Source organism: Neolamprologus multifasciatus, chromosome 7 (assembly GCF_963576455.1).
Source record: "Neolamprologus multifasciatus chromosome 7, fNeoMul1.2, whole genome shotgun sequence".
In the NCBI taxonomy this organism is placed as follows: Eukaryota; Metazoa; Chordata; class Actinopteri; order Cichliformes; family Cichlidae; genus Neolamprologus; species Neolamprologus multifasciatus.
Window position 1 is genome coordinate 42,237,349 of NC_140445.1, and position 21,185 is coordinate 42,258,533.

Here is a 21,185-nt window from a genome sequence, read left to right on the forward strand (position 1 = left end):
ATCTAACCAAGAAGTGCAGTGTTCCATGAGGTGACTTGCTCCCCAGCGGGCCTAAGCCGAACACACTCCAGTCTGGAAGTCCTGGAATCCATGGCAACAAAGACTGGTGTAACAGTGAACATTAATGGGTATATTTGTTGAATTTCTAATGTCATGTTCTAAGGTGTCTGAGGGAGAACCTTCAGAGGAAATGATGTATGGCATCATCTCATGCCTATCTCAGAGCACACTGTAAAAAACACTGTACAAAAACAATTTTTTGTTCATCGCTTACCAAATTTGCCATGCTGAAACTTTATAGATAAGAATACAGATAAGAGAGAAGCAAATACGGAGAGATAATATATTGGGCCATTCTCACAAAGCCTCAAACATAAGATTGGCCAAATCTTATATTCCTATTATTATAATGTAATATTTATTTTACTGGATGCAGTATTGCACCATCTAGAGATTTTTTCTTTAGATGCACTTGTGGTATCAATTTGAAGCTCCTACATTGCATTCTCCAGTTATCATATTCAGAAATTAGGTGTCTACACCACTGATGGGGTGATGACACCATCAGTCTTTTATGACGGAGGGGTAAAAAGTTGGCACTATTGAAAATTGCTTGCCATGTCAAGCAGACAAAATGCATGATATGTATCAATTCTCTCCAAAACAAATAAACCTTCTGAAAATATTGCAGACAAGTTTTGGATACACTACTATAAACTTAAACGCAAAAAGAAAAAAACACAAAAACTGAAAATGATTCGGATAATAAAATGAGAGAGTCAAAAATCAAAAGGAGGATCAACCACTGAGAAGAATGAAAATGTAATAAAACATGGCCTTTGTATCATCTGCAAAGTTAAAGTCTAAGTTGCTGGTGTCTCAGGATCTGCAGGTGAAAGCGCATCAAATCTGACATTGTTGACCCTATGTGACCCATTTCCGATCATGGTATGACAGTTTGAACAGCACAAATCCGATATTTTCAAATCCGACCTGGGTCACTTTCGTATGTGCTACTGAATCCGATACATATCTGATGTTTTAGAAAGCGACTGCTGTTTGAATGGTCATGTCGCATTAAAGCTGTCCTTTATGTTACTGACACAAGACAGACGCCAATTATCAGAGCCAGAGAAGACAAATGAGAAAGCATGGCAGCGGAAACTGGAGACGGAGCAAGTCAATGGACAGAAACTGAGGTTTTGGACTTGATTAACATATGGGGAGACAACTCTATTCAAGCTAAACGACTCCGTGTCCATATATACCTCTGAGGTAGCAGCCACTGCTCCAAACAAGGCCATTGTTAAAGCACGGATTTTTTTCTCAGTGTCCTTCTTTCTCTATTTAATTTGTCAAAATTCTGTTGGTTACAACACCTACTAGCTCTGTAGCCACCATTTTTACTTCTGTAAACAGAGCGCGTTGTGTGTGACGTCTTCTTTTGCGCATGTGGGTCGCTTTGAGGGCCGTGAAGGTTCACACTAGCGCGCGTTTGCTGTCACATTTTATTTGTAGTGTGAACAACCAGACAAAAAAAATCGGATTTGATCAAAAAACTGAAATTGAGCATTAAGACCTGCAGTGTGAACGTAGCCTAACGTAGCTCATGACTGGTGAGCCACAACTGAACATTCTGATGACCCTCCCTGTGATCTCCTCTGACTCACAGCTTTTCTAAAGCTTATGTTGCTTACAGTAAAAGTAACAGCCATGCTGTTAGTACTTACTTTGCACTTAGTTGGTCTCTGCCTTCTTTTGTCCATTTCAATCTATCAAAGAAGTTGTTGAGTTCCTCAGCTAGTAAGTTACTGTTACCATTGACTTGATGATGGATGCCCTATCCTATATGCCTCAGGTATTCATCTCCAAAAACTCTTTTCATGAATCTTTAGCCTCTAGACTACTGTTGCACCCTGATGGCTCTCTTCAGCTTGGACTTGGCAGAACCAGAGTTTAGCATTTCCTGACATGATGAATGTTTTGCATTCTTTCAAACAGCAAGCTGACATCTATGGCCATGCATTGCTTGTTGTTTGGTAATCATTGGAGAGAATTATCAGTTGTGACAGTATTCACCTAGTTCTTTACATAAAACAGGGCAGTAATTGTGTTTTTACTATTTCTATCACTCATGTTTTCACCTTTCCAGCTTGTTGTCTTTGAAGCAACTGTTGTTCGACACACACACACACAATGTGTAGTACGTCTTGTTATTGTAATTTGGTGGAATGTACATAGCCACATCAACGACAGCTGTGAACATACTGCTGAAGAATCTGGCATGGGTGATGTAAATACTACACAGTGCTGGTCTGTGGAGAACTTTCTTTAGCCTGGTTTGTATTCAAGCTCAGGAACCTCACTTCTACTTTCTTTCTCTCCACCGCCTCCTACAACAGCACAATAAGGTAATCCATGGAACTCATGTCCCACATAGATTTTCCTTTGGGATTTATTTTTGTTGAACGTTCGCAGAAAAATCTTTCACACAACAAGACATGCCACTCTTCAGCAGTTCATCTCAGTGAAATTCTGGGTTTATGAGTGAAAAACCAAGCAAAGAACTGTGCCGAGCAGAGCAAAGCAACTGGGTCTCTGTGTACCACCATCTGTGTACCCCTTATGAATAAACTAATAATTAAACAAGTTCATCAGAGCCTTATACCGATGTCTACATCTCCCAGTGACTTCATATATATATCTATATATGAAATTTTATCTCTCTCCCGCTCTCTTATATATATATATATATATATATATATATATATATATATATATATATATATATATATATATATATATATATATAAAAGCCCCTGTGGGCAGTTAATCGCTCAAGCTCGGGTCCTCTGGGAGCTCTGACCGCTGACCCTGAAGCCGATGTCACTGAGATTCAAACTCATCCAACACCTCCCTGCATCTTTGTATACACAGTAAATTATAATGCATTGTTAGTATATCACCCTGTGATTGGGACATCACAACAATTTGCCTCATTAAGTAAATCTGACTATCATATAAAAACTTAAATTCCTCTTATTTTCCTTTATTAATCTGCAGTGTAACTCATTTCCTTCTCTATGTTCAGCATTTCTATGACTGCAGAAAAATTTCCTCCATCCATCAGTTATCCCAGCTAACCTGAAGTAAAAATTATGGTTATCTTAAAGACTGCAATACAACAAAGTACATTACTAATGAAAACTGATTATACAGAAACTTAAGCACATTTTTATCAGTTAATATAGATCATAACATCGAGGTTGTATAGCATTCTGTCCTTCATCCAGCAACTACTCAAGAAGTAGTTTTTATTCCAGCATTACAATGTTCAGAGTTCAGCAGGCCATTTAACAAAAAACAAACAAACAAAAAGAAAACCTCTAAATTTATCATCAGGTTATGGCATGAAATGGAAAATGCAGCTATAACGAACATGATCGTCTCCACTTTGTTTATTATGCTGATGGTTTTAATGAATGTTTGGATAGCAAGTTAAAAGGAAGAATTCTTACTTTGAGTTATCGATTATGTCACTAGTTAGCGAACAAACTAATGTAAGTCTATTAGCCACAACCAACCAACCACATGACGTCATGTTGTGGCGTTGTACTGACAGAAGATGGCGCTATGCATGTTTTTCAAACTTTAACTTCGGGAACTGATTTCTTAAATCCAGCGTCACAGACACTGTTCATTTTTGAGAGCAGAGCTTAAGGGTGTATATTAGCCTGTATGTGTGGAGCATTTCATGTTCCCTTTAAGGTTGGTAGTTTGATCCCTAGCTGCTCCAGTCTCCATTCTGCATGCCAAATATCCTTGGGCAATGTTTGAATGCATGAATGTTAGCTAGAAAGCACTTAGGTGTAGATAAAATTGCTTGTATGAATGTTTGTAAATGGGTGAATGAAGTGTGTTGTTTAAAGTGCTTTGAGTCCAGAGTAGAAAAGATGCCACTGAGGTGCCATTTCAGGACATAGCACAATTCACTGATCCTATTAACTCGGTTGAAAAAGACATCAACCCATTTCCTTGCAGATGTATTCAGGTCTACTGTGTGTCAGCAGCAATGAACTAAGAAAAAGACATGGGTCTACTTACAGTTCCAAAAGCGGCAGATGTTCAAAGATCTGCCAGGACAATGTGGTCAACATGGGGTTCTTGGACAGGTTTCTAAGAAAAAGAACAAGAAAGTAACAGAGAGTGTCAGAAACCTCACTTCAACGTGACAATAAAAGCTCATGGATGTTAGGTTTTCTACATGATGTTTTGTAATGAGTGCAAAACACGAGGGAAAAGTGAAATTCATAAAAGAGCAGAATTCCACATAGGGTGTTTAGTCAGTTTAAATCGACTCTGGTTCATTTTCCCACTTAATGAAAGTTGTTTGAGCAGATGTGAACAGTAATGGTGTTTCTGACCACTGGTATACCACAACTGTACCCTTTCAACAGCTACCAAACATTTAAGGACCTAGCTTGTATGAGCCTTATGGGATATTTATATAAAGATCCTCCAGCCTCAAACTGTATTACCCTTCAAGGACCTGCAGTTCAAAAAAGCACCCCTCCGACAGCCAAACCCATCTGTTCTCTGATTCGTTAATTTAATAGTTAAATTTGTGATTGACATGACATTGACCAATCAGCTGAAAGGAAGAAAAATAGGGTCAAAATCCGTACTTAAGTTGAAACCTGAGTGCAGCGTTTCACACGTATTTTTTGGCTATGTCCACACACAAATCTTTTTTACGCACACACAAATTCTTTTTACACATATAAATCCTGATTTACAAGTACAAAACTGATTTACAAGTACAAAATATTTATGACCACAATTTGAGCCCATAGCACTCCCTCACAACTAGAGGAATAAGCCCAGGTTTCTCTTCAGTGCTGCAAAGAGGCTGACAAGTAATAAGAGCTCTGTTTAGCTGTTTATTCCTTTAACTTGAAATAGTGAGGACTTCACAAATTTCTTCACAATTAAAATTTTAACCATTATAGAGAAAATAACCAGCCATTCCTCAGATATATCATTAGGTACAACCACTTTTAAAATAAAGAACTGCTGATATTTACTTGTATTGTCTTTCCTCAGTGATTTTTCAATCACTTCAATTACTTCCTCCAAACCATTAACATATCTACTTGACTCCAGATCCTACCATTAATTAATTCTTTAATCTGAAATATGATCAATCTTTATAGAGATCTGTATCACATGCTTTTAAGGTTGCAATAATTACACCACTTTTTTTAAAAAGCAAAGGCTTTTTAAATTAACTGATCATCTACAAAAGAGCAGTTTATTCAAAGAGTTACAGTCAGCATTTAGAGTTTACCACAGCTGCATGTTCTCCTTGCTGGCTGTCTTCTTATGGCTTCTTATCTTCTTATGGCTCAGTGTGTGAAGAGGACTCTCCATTTACGTGAACAAACCAAGGATAATTATGGAGTTCCACAGGGTTCTGTGCTAGGACTAGTTCTATTTACATTATACATGCTTCCCTTACGCAGTATCATTAAAAGTTATAACATTTTCACTGCTGTGCAGATGACACATAGCTTTATCTATCCATGAAGCCAGATAACACACACCAATTAGTTAAACTGCAGGAATGTCTTGAAGACATAAAGACACAGATGACCTCTAATTTTCTGCTTCTGGCTGTCCCTCCCCAACCCTGGTTCTACAGGAGGTTTTTTCTTGTTAAAATGTAGTTTTTCCTTCCCTCTGTCACCAAAGCACTTGCTCAAAGGGGGGTATATGACTTTTGGGGTTGTCTGTTTTCTTTGTATTATTGTAGTGTCTTAACCTTAAAATATAAAGTGCCTTGAAGCAACTGTTGTTGTGACTCGCTGCTATATAAATAAAATTGAACTCAGTTGAAAACAAATACTAGTGAGCTTATGGTCAATGGACTAATTGATTACTTGTCCTGATAGAACACAGCACAGGTATTTAAATAATCACCCTGCAGTGGTTTGAATCTGATTTATCTGCTTCTATAAGAAAACTGTGAAAACAACAACAACAACACACACACACACACGCACACACACACTCAAATTAGATGTTCTGCAGCATGTTCTTGCTTTCATCTGAACTTTTGTATAGTGATAGGATTAAAGCAGCTGATAGTGCTTTGTCCTTTTCAGCTGAGAAATTAGAGGGTGGAAGAAAACACAGAGAAGAAAAAAAACAGAAAGAGGAATTAAAAATTGGAGGAGAGGAAGAAAAATTAGTAGAAAAGAGAAGCTGGCGGTTTGAAAAAGAGACTACCACTCACACCACAAGCAGTGATGAAGAATATGTAGCCCACTGAATGCACACTACTGGTCAAAAGTTTTAGAACACCCAATTTTCCCAGTTTTTTACTGAAATTTATACAGTTTAACATTTCATTACACTCTGAAATGAAAGCATAGTACAATTAAGCAATTTGAGTTAAAAAGAGAAATTGTGGAATAAATTTATAGACCAAAATGTATTCTAAACCACCTTTGGCAGATTTAACAGCTGCACACACCCGTGGCATTCTTTCTACAATAGAAATAAATATTCAATATTAACATTAATAAAACTATTAATAATAACAAATATTCTTAAGAAATTTCTTCCCATATCTTTTGCAGAAATTCCCATAATTGTGTGGCACTTGTAGGTTGCTTTGCTTTCACTCTTCTGTCCAGTTCATCCCAAACCAGTTTGATGGGGTTTAAGTCTGGAGACTGTGCTGACCACTCCATGTTTTCAACTGACTGTCTTGTTCTTTTTTTTCCTAAGGTAGTTCTGGCATAGCTTGGACCTATGTTTTGGGTCATCATCTTGCTGTAGGGTGACCCCTGATCAATTAGGTGCATATCAGAGGGTAATGCATGGCGCTGCAGAATGCTGTGGTAGCTGTTCGCAAAATTTCAAAATCCCTGGTAGCCGTCGGGCAGGGACTCTTCAGTTTTTGGTAGCCCAAAATAAATTTAAGTAGCCCGAATAAAAAAGGGAACAATTTTTTGATTGATGTTTTGTTTCCTGTTTTGTTTCCGTTACAATATTATACATTAAAGTATAATATTTTATATGTCGGGCTAGCGATTTTGCGAGCCCTGCTCTCACTCTGTACAAGTCAACGACCCTGGATCCAGCAAAACAGCTCCAGACGGTCACACTTCCTCCTCCATGTTGGACAGTTGATGCCACACACTGTGGAACCATCCTTTCGCCTACTCTACGGCGTACAAAGATCCTGCATGATGAACCAAAGACTTGAGTAGTCCAATGATGGTGTTTCATGGCCCAGAAAAGCCTCTTTGTCTTATTCTGACATCTTAGCAATGGCTTTCTTGCTGCAACTCATCCTGTCAAACCTGCAGCTCAAAGTCTTCTCTTGACAGTTGACAATGAAACTTGCTTACTACGACCTCTATTAAGCTGTGCTTGAAGCTGTTGTGCTTTGAGCCACCTATCACGCAAGCTGTTAACTCTCAAAAACTCACCCTCTGATTCAGTTCCTTTTTATGGTAAAGGAAACTGGACTCACTGACACCTTGACTTTCTTTGCAATTTTTCTGTAGGAAAGACCTGCATTTATAAGTGTTATGATGGTCTGTCTCTCTTTCATTGTTAATTGCCTTTTTCTTGCCATTTTTGTAGCAACACAGAGAACTATTGTTCTGCAGTACAATAATGTTCAATTGATACTAATGAGGGTATGCTACCACAGTGTGTTCCAACATAAACCCTTATGCAGACAGAGGGGGTGGTAAGTAATCCTGAAAAGTTGGAACACCTGTAGGAATTAGTAGCACCAGCTTTCAAGACTTGATAAACCTTCATAGCTGCAGAACAGCTTTACATTGTTGACCCATTTTGTGTTCGTTGAAAAAAGCCTTTTTGTATAATTCTGAAATGTAGATTATTTTTCAGTTTTAGGTAACCTTAGCTTTTTTTTTTTTTTCAATCTCTGGCAGTTCACCACTTACATTTGTACCATTTCTAGCTATTCATTGGACTTGAATTGCAACAAAATGCTGGAAAACCTGGGATGCTCTAAAACCTTTGACTGGTAGTGTATTTACTGCAAACCTGCTGTTGAGGACTGCGCTTGAATATTCCCAGTACATTTATCTGACAACTGTAGCTTTTAGCTAATTGTAATCACCCAATAAAGAAAAGAAATATAATTCTCCATCTTCTCCAGCAAAGTTCTAGGTGCAGCAAAACTTTTCATTTCAGATTCTGAGTAAATGAAGTGCACATGACAATTAGACTTCTTAAATGGGATTCAGTTTTAAGTGTCATCAACTTGTCCATTTCCTGCTACAACAAACCAAAATGCCCACTGCTCACAAACAATAAACTCTGTTTTTCTCTTCTGTGGTCACAAATTCTTTGATTTGGTTCTATTTGTTCCTCTCCTCTTCTTTCGGCTGGTGATGTAAGAGTGTTTATTATTCATAGCTGCTGAGATCCAATACCTCATCAGTATTCCACTCAGGATTGGGAGAGTAAAAGCATGCAAGAAATATAAAATACATATTTTTTAATGTAATTTCTGATGAGTCTTTAATGCTGTTTGACAAACAGCATTAAAGAGCCTAAATGTGATCTTTGGATGTATTTTGCTGTACCCAGTGATTCACAATAGATGTAAAAATAGAAAGAAAGTGATGATAAAAATCCAGGTCTCATTTTTTAAAACCCTCCTTATTCCTGTCAGCCTTTCTCTATACAAACCAGTAATCACAGATCTTACTGGCAGCATTTCCTGCTTTAAAATAATTTAGAGCATAAAAATTACATGAAATTAGAAAAAAAAAGTATTTCACTCACAGTATTGCACACACTACCACAGTGTCATAATCACTACAACTGATCATATAAGACTAATATGTGAATGCTGACCTCAGCCCAGCAGTCTGACCCTGAACTTTAACAAATAACAAGGTGTTAAACAGTCTGTCTTTCTAACTGTTCATGTTTCTAAAGTAGAATCGCTGTGGCTGTCAGCTTTGTGTTCATGCGTAAATACTAAGAGAAAGAGTATGTGTCTTCATAGTATAGGGATTTGTGTTGGTATGTGGGACTATAGTCTGTAGGTTTATATTATAAAATGGTAAATATGTTTCAGGTCATTTTACAAAGCAACAAGAAAGTAATGTAATATGTAACAAATTACTTTCTTTGGAGAGTAATAAGTACTGTAACGAGTAATGTGCAATAGATTACTTTTTTGAGTAATGACCTTAACACTGATCACAACAAAGATGGGAAATGCCTCCTACATGCACAAACATTTGTCCACACAGCATGCAATTCCTTGGCGAAACCAAACAGCCACTCCTTAAACCATCTGATTTTAGAACTGAAGCAGCCTCTTGGATGAGAGGTGAAACATTGTCACAAAACTTTAAAAAGTCCAGTTGCTTTCTTTCCAAGCTCCTGAGACATAAATAAGGACAACAGTAATATTAATGTATCTACATGTGATCTACATCTGATGGGGAGTTTATGGGTAGTGGAATCAGTGCAACACTCCCTATACTCATGGATCCATGGATGACTGCATATATTACAGTAATGCATATCTGTAGTGACTGTAGTGAAATCTTATCTGAGTACAATACTAAACACAAGCACTGGTGATTAGTATGTGCTATTTTCAGAAGTGACAGATGTGAAATGACAGGTGTTGTTGCGGTCAGTCATTCACTCTGTCTGTGACACAATACTGAGTGTGTGCTTGTTTCATGTGTCAGTCTAAGTTCTGTCTCTTCTCACGAGTTCTGCTCACCAAACCACTAATTGTGCTTCAGTTTTAATAGAGTTCCCTGCTTGTAAACACTAAAAAAACTTTAAAGGGACACAATGTTTATTTCCATTAATACACTCTGCTACTAGTTTATTAGTTTTTTTTATCAGTCCAATTCAAAAGTGTCCTGTGTTACTGTGTTAAGGAGACAGTCGATATGTGCAGGGTACAGCATGGACAGGACAAAGGGTGTGTATGTGCCCAAAAACGGTAAGTGTTTCAGTATCAGTGTTAGCAATCAAGTTTGTGTGTGTGTGTGTGTGTGTGTATACTCACATATAGCGCAGGTGTGGGTTCTTGGAGAAAACGCGAGCCTGGATCGTGTGTAGGTTGCTCCTCATAATGGTTCTAACACACACACACAGACAGACAAAGAAGAGAGAAAGCACTTTGAATAACTTTCAGCTCTGTTACTCTGACAAACAGACAGTTACAAATGAACGAATGAGCAGATAACAACTTAACAACTCGAGCCAATTTATAGTTGGATCAAAATCAGGTCAACTACACAACAAATGTGAAAATCAGTTAAAGTATTATTATTATACGGAGGCAGCCGACAGGTATCGACGGGCCAAGCGGAATGCGGCTCGGGCAGTGGCTGAAGCAAAAACTCGGGTGTGGGAGGAGTTCGGAGAGGCCATGGAAAAAGACTTTCGGACTGCCTCGAAGAGGTTCTGGCAAACCGTCAGGCGTCTCAGGAGGGGAAAGCGGTGCTCTACCTGCACTGTGTATAGTGCTGGCGGAGCGCTGCTGACGTCGACTGAGAAAATTGTCAGGCGGTGGAAGGAATACTTCGAGGACCTCCTTAATCCCACTGATGCGTCTTCCGAGGAGGAAGCAGAGTCTGGGGATGAGGGGAATGACCCGCCAATTTCCGGGGGCGAGGTCACTGAGGCAGTTAAACAACTCCTTGGTGGCAGAGCCCCTGGTGTTGACGAGGTCCGCCCCGAGTTCCTGAAGGCTCTGGACATTGTAGGGCTGTCCTGGTTGACACGCCTCTGCAATGTTGCGTGGAGATCAGGGGCAGTACTCGTGGACTGGCAGACCGGGGTGGTGGTCCCCATCTTTAAGAAGGGGGACCGGAGGGTGTGTTCCAACTACAGGGGGATCACACTCCTCAGCCTTCCCGGGAAAGTCTATGCCAGGGTGCTGGAAAGGAGAGTTCGTCCGCTAGTCGAACCTCGGATACAGGAGGAACAATGCGGTTTTCGTCCTGGTCGCGGAACACTGGACCAGCTCTTCATCCTCTCGAGGATACTTGAGGGTGCGTGGGAGTTTGCCCAACCAGTCTACATGTGTTTTGTGGACTTGGAGAAGGCATTCGACCGTGTCCCTCGGGGTGTCCTGTGGGAGGTGTTGCGGGAGTATGGGGTGTCTGGCCCATTGCTACGGGCCATTCGATCCCTATACAACCATTGCAAGAGCTTGGTTCGCATTGCCGGCAATAAGACGGACTCGTTCCCGGTGGGTGATGGGCTCCGCCAGGGCTGCCCTTTGTCACCGGTTCTGTTCATAATTTTTATGGACAGGATTTCTAGGCGCAGCCAAGTGGTGGAGGGCTTTCACTTTGGTGGCCTCAGAATCTCATCTCTGATCTTTGCGGATGATGTGGTTCGGTTGGCTTCATCGGGTGAGGGCCTCCAGCTCGCACTGGAGCGGTTCGCAGCCGAGTGTGAAGCAGCGGGAATGAGGATCAGCACCTCCAAATCTGAGGCCATGGTTCTCAGCCGGAAAAGGGTGGAGTGCCCACTCCGGGTCGGGAATGAGTTCCTGCCCCAAGTGGAGGAGTTCAAGTATCTCGGGGTCTTGTTCGCGAGTGATGGGAGAAGGGAGCCGGAGATCGACAGACGGATTGGGGCTGCAGCTGCAGTAATGCAGACGCTGCACCGGTCCGTCGTGGTGAAGAGGGAGCTGAGTGTAAAAGCGAAGCTCTCAATTTACCGGTCGATCTACGTCCCTACCCTCACCTATGGCCACGAGCTGTGGGTAGTGACCGAAAGAACGAGATCGCGGATACAAGCGGCGGAAATGAGCTTCCTCCGAAGGGTGGCTGGCCTCTCCCTTAGAGATAGGGTGAGAAGTTCGGCCATCCGGGAGGGGCTCAGAGTAGAGCCGCTGCTGCTCCACATCGAAAGGAGCCAGCTGAGGTGGTTTGGGCATCTGACAAGGATGCCCCCTGGGCGCCTCCTGGGTGAGGTGTTCCAGGCATGTCCCACCGGGAGGAGGCCCCGGGGCAGACCCAGGACACGCTGGAGAGATTATATCTCTCGGCTGGCCTGGGAACGCCTTGGTGTTCCCCCGGACGAGCTGGAGGAGGTGGCTGGGGAGAGGGAGGTCTGGGCCTCTCTGCTTAGGCTGCTGCCCCCGCGACCCGGCCTCGGATAAAGCGGATGAAGATGGATGGATGTATGGTATATTATTATTATAACTTATTATCCCATTTCTGACAGTGAGTTTCTTGCTTGAAACAGCTTCAATGAATGGATTATTTTCCATTTTCCACTCACATCCTGGGCCATATGACCTCAGGAATTCGCATGATAAGGTGGGGCCAGGTTTCACAATGAGCTCACCCAAAACCCTGGCTGATTGGCACCCACACCCATTTTCACACCTTGGCTCAGGCGATTAGAGGATCATCAGGGGGTCTTTTTGTCCCTCTTTGGGGGGATACTCCCACTAGGTTTAAATCTGGGACTCTCCACCATTTGACCTTAGAACTGAAGAAGCTTCTCGGATGAGAGGTGAAACGCCTTCAAGCAACTTAAAGAAGTTGCTTTGCAAGCTCCTTTGACACTTTTGCCCGTAGTACATCTGTATATTTGCTCTCTGCTTAACTTATATATATGTCATGTGAAAGGGTATGAAGAGAGCTGTACAACAATCAACATTTAGCATATACCTGTAGAAGCAAAAGATTTCAGCCAATTCTGGTCCACTTTAAATCCTGGGGGAAAAGTAGGCTGTGTGAGTTAATAAGCAGCACTGCCCAACCATTGAGGCAGCAGTAAATCTGACTATTTTTAAAGGTCAATTACACTGGCCAACAACTAGCACATTTTGCTACTCAGACTCTTTCACCTGTACTGTAACAAATGTTATTTACAACATTTAAAGAAATAAGTTTGGTCTCAAGAAAAGTGAGGCCAAATTTAAGAAAGGTGTTGTTGCTGGTTCTAAAAATCCATGATCTGATATTTAATGATGAGATAAAAAGGAAACTCAAGTCAGCTGAATGAGTGGCATGGGAAGCATTCATACAGGTTGTCCAGAATTTAATGTCACAAAGCACAAAATTATGATGAGCTTTGGATAACATAAAAGCACATCAGCTAATGAGTGACAGAATGTCAGTGAAGATGCACTTTTTGAAATCACAGTTTGACTTTCTAGGGCAAAGATTTCATCAAGATACGAAAGTGATCGAAAGTAACTGATTTTGGGTTTTTTTGGAGGTCTTTGCTATTTCACAGTGTTAGAAGCCACTAAATAATAAACTAAACAGATTTACAACAATTTGCTCACCAAGAACATGCTGAAAATCATTTAATAGGAAATTATATATCAGCACAGTATTATGTATGTCTGTGAAATAAAGCTATAATAGAGGCTATTTAGTGTTTTCTATGAGAAACATTAATGGAAATGGTTGTAGAGTAATAGCCTCCAGAGAAGCAGCCTATTCATTGATGTCCTCTGTGATGGACATTTGTTTTTGTTCTCTATCGTTTGACTTATTTGAGCTACCCTACTAAGTCTTGATGTACTAAAAAGAGTACAACCTGGGCTTTCCATTGATTTCTCATGTGTTTGTGTGGCCTCTATTAGATCCAAAGAGAAAGGAAATCACAACATAAGTTCAATGGAAAGATTCTTTTTTCCATGGTTCTGAGGAGGAACGATAGTGAGCCTTTCTAATATTTCCCTAGAAGTGCCTCTTAATCCTTAACCAAACTCTTAATACATGTTAAGATACACACAGATTTTAGACAGCAGTATGTCATTTTGAACTCAGAAGCATACAGGAGGTATGGCAGCTGGGATGAAACTAATCTCATCTATAACTTGCATCTTGTTCTGGAGACAACAAATGTTTAGCATAACAAGAAGAGAAAAGAAATAAATGGAGGATGATAAAAGAAAAAAAAATCAACTGGTCAGAGATGCACAGAAAGAACAGAGCAGCTGTGTCTCTTGTTTGGAAGTTTTATGGTTCATTAAAAAACAAGTATGATTTGAGTACCAGTATACCCCAGTGGGTTGAGCAGCCGACCCAAATGCTGAACAGCTACTGCAGATCTGAGTCCCCATGCCAGGACATTCCCTGCGGATCATTTCACTTGCTCCCTGTCCATCCTTTCCTGTCTGCACTATTGTCCTGCCAAAAAATAAATGAAAATTTAAGGCCAAAAATGAATCTTTAAAAAACTGTAACTATAGTAACCTATTGCTAGTAAATCATAATGATTTAACAAAGTGAAGAAAAATTCAATGTGGAGGCCAGTGAAAAGCTGCTTTGTTGTTTGTTTTAAGGCACAGTAAAGCCACATTTTAGGTGTGGCCAAGTGACAAAGGGTTTTTGGTTTGGTGGCCTCAGGATCACCTCTATTTTGGGGGGGGTCATCTTATACAAGCTCAAAGATATAAAATTATCACTTTTTAATCCTAGTACAGCATCAAGTCAGTCAAACTTCTGGGATGTTGATCTGGTAAGTTAATTGGCAGAGGGGGGTGTTGATTGGTTTCAGCTTCTTTGGTATAAATTAAATTAAAGGTGCACTAGAGGAGAAACAATAAGACAACCGTGGAGCCTGACTGGCATTTGGTATACCAGAATTGGCGGGTCCACTACTGGCACCCTGTGCTTTTCACAGATGAGAACAGGTTCACCCTGAGCACATGTGACAGATGTGAAAGGGTCTCGAGAAGCTGTGGTTAACATTATGCTGCCTGTAACATTGTTCAGCATGACCGGTTTGGTGGTGGGTCAGCAACGGTCTGGGAAGACATGTCCATGGAGGGACACACAGACCTCTACAGGCTAGGCGATGGCACCCTGACTGCCATTAGGTATGAGGATGAACTCCCTGGACCCTCTGTCAGAACCGACACTGCTGCAGCGTCGCAGTGCAGTGAGTCAAAATCACTCAAATCCTCATGCTTGCCCATTTTTCCTGTTCTTAACACATCAACTTTGAGCGCAAAATGTTAATTTGCTCTCTCACAGGATGTCAACAGTTCTACAAAAATTTGGATTTGGTTCATTCTTCATATATTGGATCAAAACACTAAGCAATTCTCCAAATGCACGTGACCTTACTTCCCAAAGCTTCAATCTAAAGAGGGACACCAGACAGCGCTGTCTGCTTTCAACCTCAGTTTTAGTCATTTTCATGAAACTACTGTTATGGAAAAATTCTAGTTTATCTTCAAATTTAGATTTATATGTTTAGAATCTTACTGTATGATTTTTGTATAAACCTTTGCCTGCTTAAGATGAAGCAAATGTGTGTCAGTATGATCTTGCAAAGAACTGCTTAGCTAGGCCTAACGATATTGTGGAAGGACGAAACTCCCAAGATGACCGGTGTCAGGAGCTTCCTGGGAAAAGATAGTGGGAGTTGCTCTCTGCCCAGCAACAGCCCGTGGGACAGAAACCTGTTGTAACTAAAAAGATGCAGAGAGTTGTGTGTGGAGGGGTATGAAAGAGGAGCTGAGACATCCCAAGGGCAGAGCTGGCATGACTGTGAACTGTGATGTTTGATGTGTGTGTTGGCTCTCCTGCGCAGTAATAAATAGCTTGATCACAGCTCTTTCCATGTTGCAGACTTTATTTACAAAATTCCACGACACTACTAGCAGCAGCAATCTGACAAAATGTAGATATAAATAGATACAGACCACAAGATAAGCCTGTATGCTGATGATGCATTACTGTTCCTTGGGAACTCACAAACCTCTCTTCTGAAGACAATCACACTCATAGATAAGTTCTCATCCATATCAGACTACTCCATTAACTGGAGTAAATCAACAGTTCTGCCTCTGAACTGTAAATTTCAGAAGACCTCCATCACTACACTACAGTCTGGTAACATTAGGTATTTAGGTATAAATTTCTCTCGGTATGATTGAACCATATCCCTCTAGTAGAAATGGTAGAAGATAATCTCACGTTTTGGAAAACTTTACCTATAGCACTCAATGATCAGTCGTCACAATTAAAATGATGGTTCTGCCTAAAATAAACTACTTGTTCTCACTGATCCCTAACAAACCATTTACTGCCTGGTTTAAGACACTGGACTCAAACATCTCAAGTTTGAAAACTCTACAAAAGCCAAACCACAATGGTGGTTTAAAACTACCAAATTCTTACTATTATTTCTTATCCAATAGATTGCTTATATGCTTCAAAATGCATCAAATCAAGCTCGCTAGACAGCCCATGGCTGGACCTAGGACAAGCACTCTGTGGAAAAGTAAAAATCTCTAATCTGCTTTTCATAAGGCATAAACCTTTCACCATGGAATGAGAAGGGGATAAAACACGTAGGGAATGTTATTCAAGGGGAAAACTTTAATGCCATTTCATTTAATTTCAGGAACTCTCATCAAAACATGGAATCAGCAACAGTACGTTTCTTGATTATCAGCAACTGAAATGTATCACACAGGAAAGATTTAATCCCGATCAACTGAACTTAGAAATACCTACTTCGGTAACAGAAATTTTTACATTTCTATATATCAAATTTTTTAATATAAACTTACTGTATACAGTAAGTTTTTATTAAAAAAATGATAATTCAATCTTCTGACTACAAAGTGACAGTGAGATCTTTCCATCAATCCAAATCACAACTTCTGAACACAAATACGCTTAAATACATTCAAAATGACTAAAAGCCCTTCTTACAACATATACAATGTACTTGTACAATTATGCAATATACAAAGATGACTACTGCTGGGACTGGTGTCACACCTGTCCCCTCTATTTTAATAGCATTCTAGTTTTTCACACAGTCATGCTCACTATTTACAACTCATACACTCACTCAGTATAGAGCAAATGAGCTAAACAATTTCTTTAGCAGGCTTAGTTAACAGAGATGGTCCTGTACCACAGTGCTGTAAAATACTCAGTGTAGCTTGCATCAATTGCCAGGCTGCAGCCCATGAAAAATTCTCACTTCACATTACCCTATTTTGTACTCAACTGCCTATCAGATGTAATAACTCAATTGAATTTAACCAATGACTACACCCTGTAATACAATAACTTGGGGAGCTTGTGGACTTTCAGCATGTCACATCGCAACACTCTCACTCTTTTTTTAATATGTAGCTCCTTGTTGTTTTCCTTTCTATTTTAAAAATTAAGGATTTTGCTTTAATTTATTTTGAAAAACTTTAGCTATTTCTGATACCAACAGAACAATTGCACGTGGAGGAAACACATCTACAGTGGGGCAAAAAAGTATTTAGTCAGCCACCGATTGTGCAAGTTCCCCCACTTAAAATGATGACAGAGGTCAGTAATTTGCACCAGAGGTACACTTCAACTGTGAGAGACAGAATGTGAAAAAAAAATCCATGAATTCACATGGTAGGATTTGTAAAGAATTTATTCGTAAATCAGGGTGGAAAATAAGTATTTGGTCAATAACAAAAATACAACTCAATACTTTGTAACATAACCTTTGTTGGCAATAACAGAGGTCAAACGTTTACTATAGGTCTTTACCAGGTTTGCACACACAGTAGCTGGTATTTTGGCCCATTCCTCCATGCAGATCTTCTCAAGAGCAGTGATGTTTTGGGGCTGTCGCCGAGCAACACGGACTTTCAACTCCCGCCACAGATTTTCTATGGGGTTGAGGTCTGGAGACTGGCTAGGCCACTCCAGGACTTTCAAATGCTTCTTACGGAGCCACTCCTTTGTTGCCCGGGCGGTGTGTTTTGGATCATTGTCATGTTGGAAGACCCAGCCTCGTTTCATCTTCAAAGTTCTCACTGATGGAAGGAGGTTTTGGCTCAAAATCTCACGATACTTGGCCCCATTCATTCTGTCCTTAACACGGATCAGTCGTCCTGTCCCCTTGGCAGAAAAACAGCCCCATAGCATGATGTTTCCACCCCCATGCTTCACAGTAGGTATGGTGTTCTTGGGATGCAACTCAGTATTCTTCTTCCTCCAAACACGACGAGTTGAGTTTATACCAAAAAGTTCTACTTTGGTTTCATCTGACCACATGACATTCTCCCAATCCTCTGCTGTATCATCCATGTGCTCTCTGGCAAACTTCAGACGGGCCTGGACATGCACTGGCTTCAGCAGCGGAACACGTCTGGCACTGCGGGATTTGATTCCCTGCCGTTGTAGTGTGTTACTGATGGTGACCTTTGTTACTTTGGTCCCAGCTCTCTGCAGGTCATTCACCAGGTCCCCCCGTGTGGTTCTGGGATCTTTGCTCACCATTCTCATGATCATTTTGACCCCACGGGATGAGATCTTGCGTGGAGCCCCAGATTGAGGGAGATTATCAGTGGTCTTGTATGTCTTCCATTTTCTGATGATTGCTCCCACAGTTGATTTTTTCACACCAAGCTGCTTGCCTATTGTAGATTCACTCTTCCCAGTCTGGTGCAGGTCTACAATTCTTTTCCTGGTGTCCTTCGAAAGCTCTTTGGTCTTGGCCATGGCGGAGTTTGGAGTCTGACTGGTTGAGGCTGTGGACAGGTGTCTTTTATACAGATGATGAGGTCAAACAGGTGCCATTCATACAGGTAACGAGTGGGGGACAGAAAAGCTTCTTACAGAAGACGTTACAGGTCTGTGAGAGCCAGGGATTTTCCTTGTTTGAGGTGACCAAATACTTATTTTCCACCCTGATTTACGAATAAATTCTTTACAAATCCTACCATGTGAATTCATGGATTTTTTTTTCACATTCTGTCTCTCACAGTTGAAGTGTACCTCTGGTGCAAATTACTGACCTCTGTCATCATTTTAAGTGGGGGAACTTGCACAATCGGTGGCTGACTAAATACTTTTTTGCCCCACTGTATTACCTATTGTTGGAAGAAAAATAACTATAAAGCTATGCAGGTTACTTTAAGTTAGTTTTCCTATGGAAATTCTAAAACCATGATAGCGAAAGAATGTTTATGTCATTAGTCTACCTGTATTTATGGAAATAAATCTAATTACAATTAAATATCTAATTGAATGAAATCAGTGAAATAAAGTCTTAATAGCTTTGACAATAGTAAAAGTAAAAAACAAAGAAAAGCTGGTTAAAGTAAGTCACCAGCAATTGGGGTGAAAGCAAACCAACCTATTCATGCACTGTTAAATGCTGTTTTCCTCGACGACCTCTCTTACCTAGATTTGAAATAAATGACAAAGGCAACTCCAGACTAGCCATTTGTGTGCATGCATGCATTGAATTCTGCACGTAATCTGCACCACAAATTATTTTGCTACCACAATAAAACAGGAAGTGAGGGAAACAGACACAGAACTAAACATGGGGGAATCAACACAGAAGGGAAAGGCTGGAAAACACTAAGGGACTCCATAAAGATTAAAACAAATCGAAGATATTTAATAAGAAACAGGATTTGAAATTCAACACACAACTATGTATCAAAGCACTGCTAACAGCTTTACTGGACAATATTGTTTACTTCCCAAGTGGCCCAGCTCCAAAGTATGCTGAGGTGCTTCCTTTCATCTGCTGTAGACTAAACTGTGAATTGTGAACAGATTCTTTCCTGAGATTGGGATATCTCTGGGTACAAATATTATTAGAACCACATGCTTGGGTCAGTGGATCTTTGAAGTGTGCAGGGCTGCTTGAACCTCTTTAGAGGAAACATTTGCTTTTGCGCAAGTGTTTTTAAAGCATTGGTCTGATCCCCAAGAATAAAGTTAAATTTCACTGGCCAGGCATTTCAGTGATAACATGTTGTAGAAAATGCCTTACTACTTACAGCCTCTGTAAGCCGGTGTAGAGCTCCATATCGAAATCCCTCAAGGTCTGCAGACCAGTCCAATTCTCGATGTGTCTGTAAAGGAATACAGGCAAGACACTGTAGTAGGGTGTATAATGTAACAAGTTACACATTTCTTATATGTAATAATCTAACAATTTATTTCATGGATCAGATTTGTTGGGCTGTTTATTCTAGGGTGACCAACCGTCCTCTTTTCCTATATTCTGACAGAGGACCAATGTGTGTGACATCACCCCCAAACTGCTGCTTTGTGAGCACTTGTTCTGCGCTCACAGACAGGACAGACAGCGCGTAGCAACGCACCTAATGATGTTTAAAAGATCCCAAAGCACAAGTCCATCTTTCAGACGAACTGCAAAAGAAATTTCCCTCGTACTGACCATAGCTGGACTGGCCATCTGATGGTGATTTTTCGTTTTATGGGCCGATGGGTTTTTTTTTGTAACGTATAAACAATGAAAGGTGGTGGATTGGCCAGATGCTGGCCGATGTGTAAAAATAACTCAGTTGTTTGGTGGTGGCTGTGGCGGAGCTTCCACAGAGGCCAGCAGGTGGGTGAGGGAAAGGGGAGGCAAGAGGGGGAACAGTTTGTCCCGGACTTCAGCTAGAATAGAAGAAGACAAAGCTGGAGTTATTCTGCTTCTTTACGCTGCACAGCTGCAGCTTCTCCTCTCGTTCTCTCCCCCTCTCTCTCCTGTTGCTCCTTCAATCATGAAACTGATCAATGATCAGCTGATCGGCTTTTCTCTCTTGTTTATCGCCCACTTTGCACCAGAAATAGGAAACCAGCGAATGGCGCGCTAAACAACAGCAGCACGTTTAAGCTTGATCAGCTGTTGTTAGAATTTATTTAATATTAATTTCTAGTACAGCTGATGTTTGCTGGAGCCACAGCTGTAAAAGCTGCTGGTCATGATGTCAGTTTGGATATGTGGTGAGAGGGAAACATGAAGATGAAACCAGGAGATGTCCTTACTGAATCATCAGAGCTGAACAGGTGATGGAGAAACAGGTTTACCTTTTAGGTGACATGAATGAGTTGAAGGGAAGTTATGAACTGTTTCTGAGAGACAAATAACACCAGGATCCTTTTCTAAGCAGCTGACAGCTGATAGCTGTGCAGGGGCGGGTCTAGCAAAGCTTTGCCAGGGGGCCAGGTAGGGCATTAACAGGGAAAGGGGGACACAAAGAAATACTTTTCTTTCTTATTCTCATTTAAAATGTCTGGCTTTTAACAAATAATTATCTGAATCTTACAACCAAAGTTTTTATCTGATGTAAAATGTATAGAAATCATACATATACCAACAAGACTGTACATCACTGTCACAACAGCGTTTGT

At 40.6% G+C, this 21,185-nt stretch overlaps 1 protein-coding gene across 2 annotated transcripts in view; it reads right to left on the reverse strand.

Moving 5' to 3' along the window:
- Positions 1-21,185, reverse strand: part of ntrk3a (neurotrophic tyrosine kinase, receptor, type 3a) — an 80,249-nt gene that overhangs the window by 42,591 nt on the left and 16,473 nt on the right. For both annotated transcript variants that reach the window (XM_085166503.1, XM_085166502.1), the window contains exons 2-4: positions 19,820-19,894; positions 10,091-10,162; positions 4,105-4,176 (exon numbers count right to left, since the gene is read on the reverse strand). In XM_085166503.1, the coding sequence (XP_085022629.1) occupies positions 4,105-4,176; positions 10,091-10,162; positions 19,820-19,894 (219 nt within the window). The remainder of the gene's footprint in view (positions 1-4,104; positions 4,177-10,090; positions 10,163-19,819; positions 19,895-21,185) is intronic.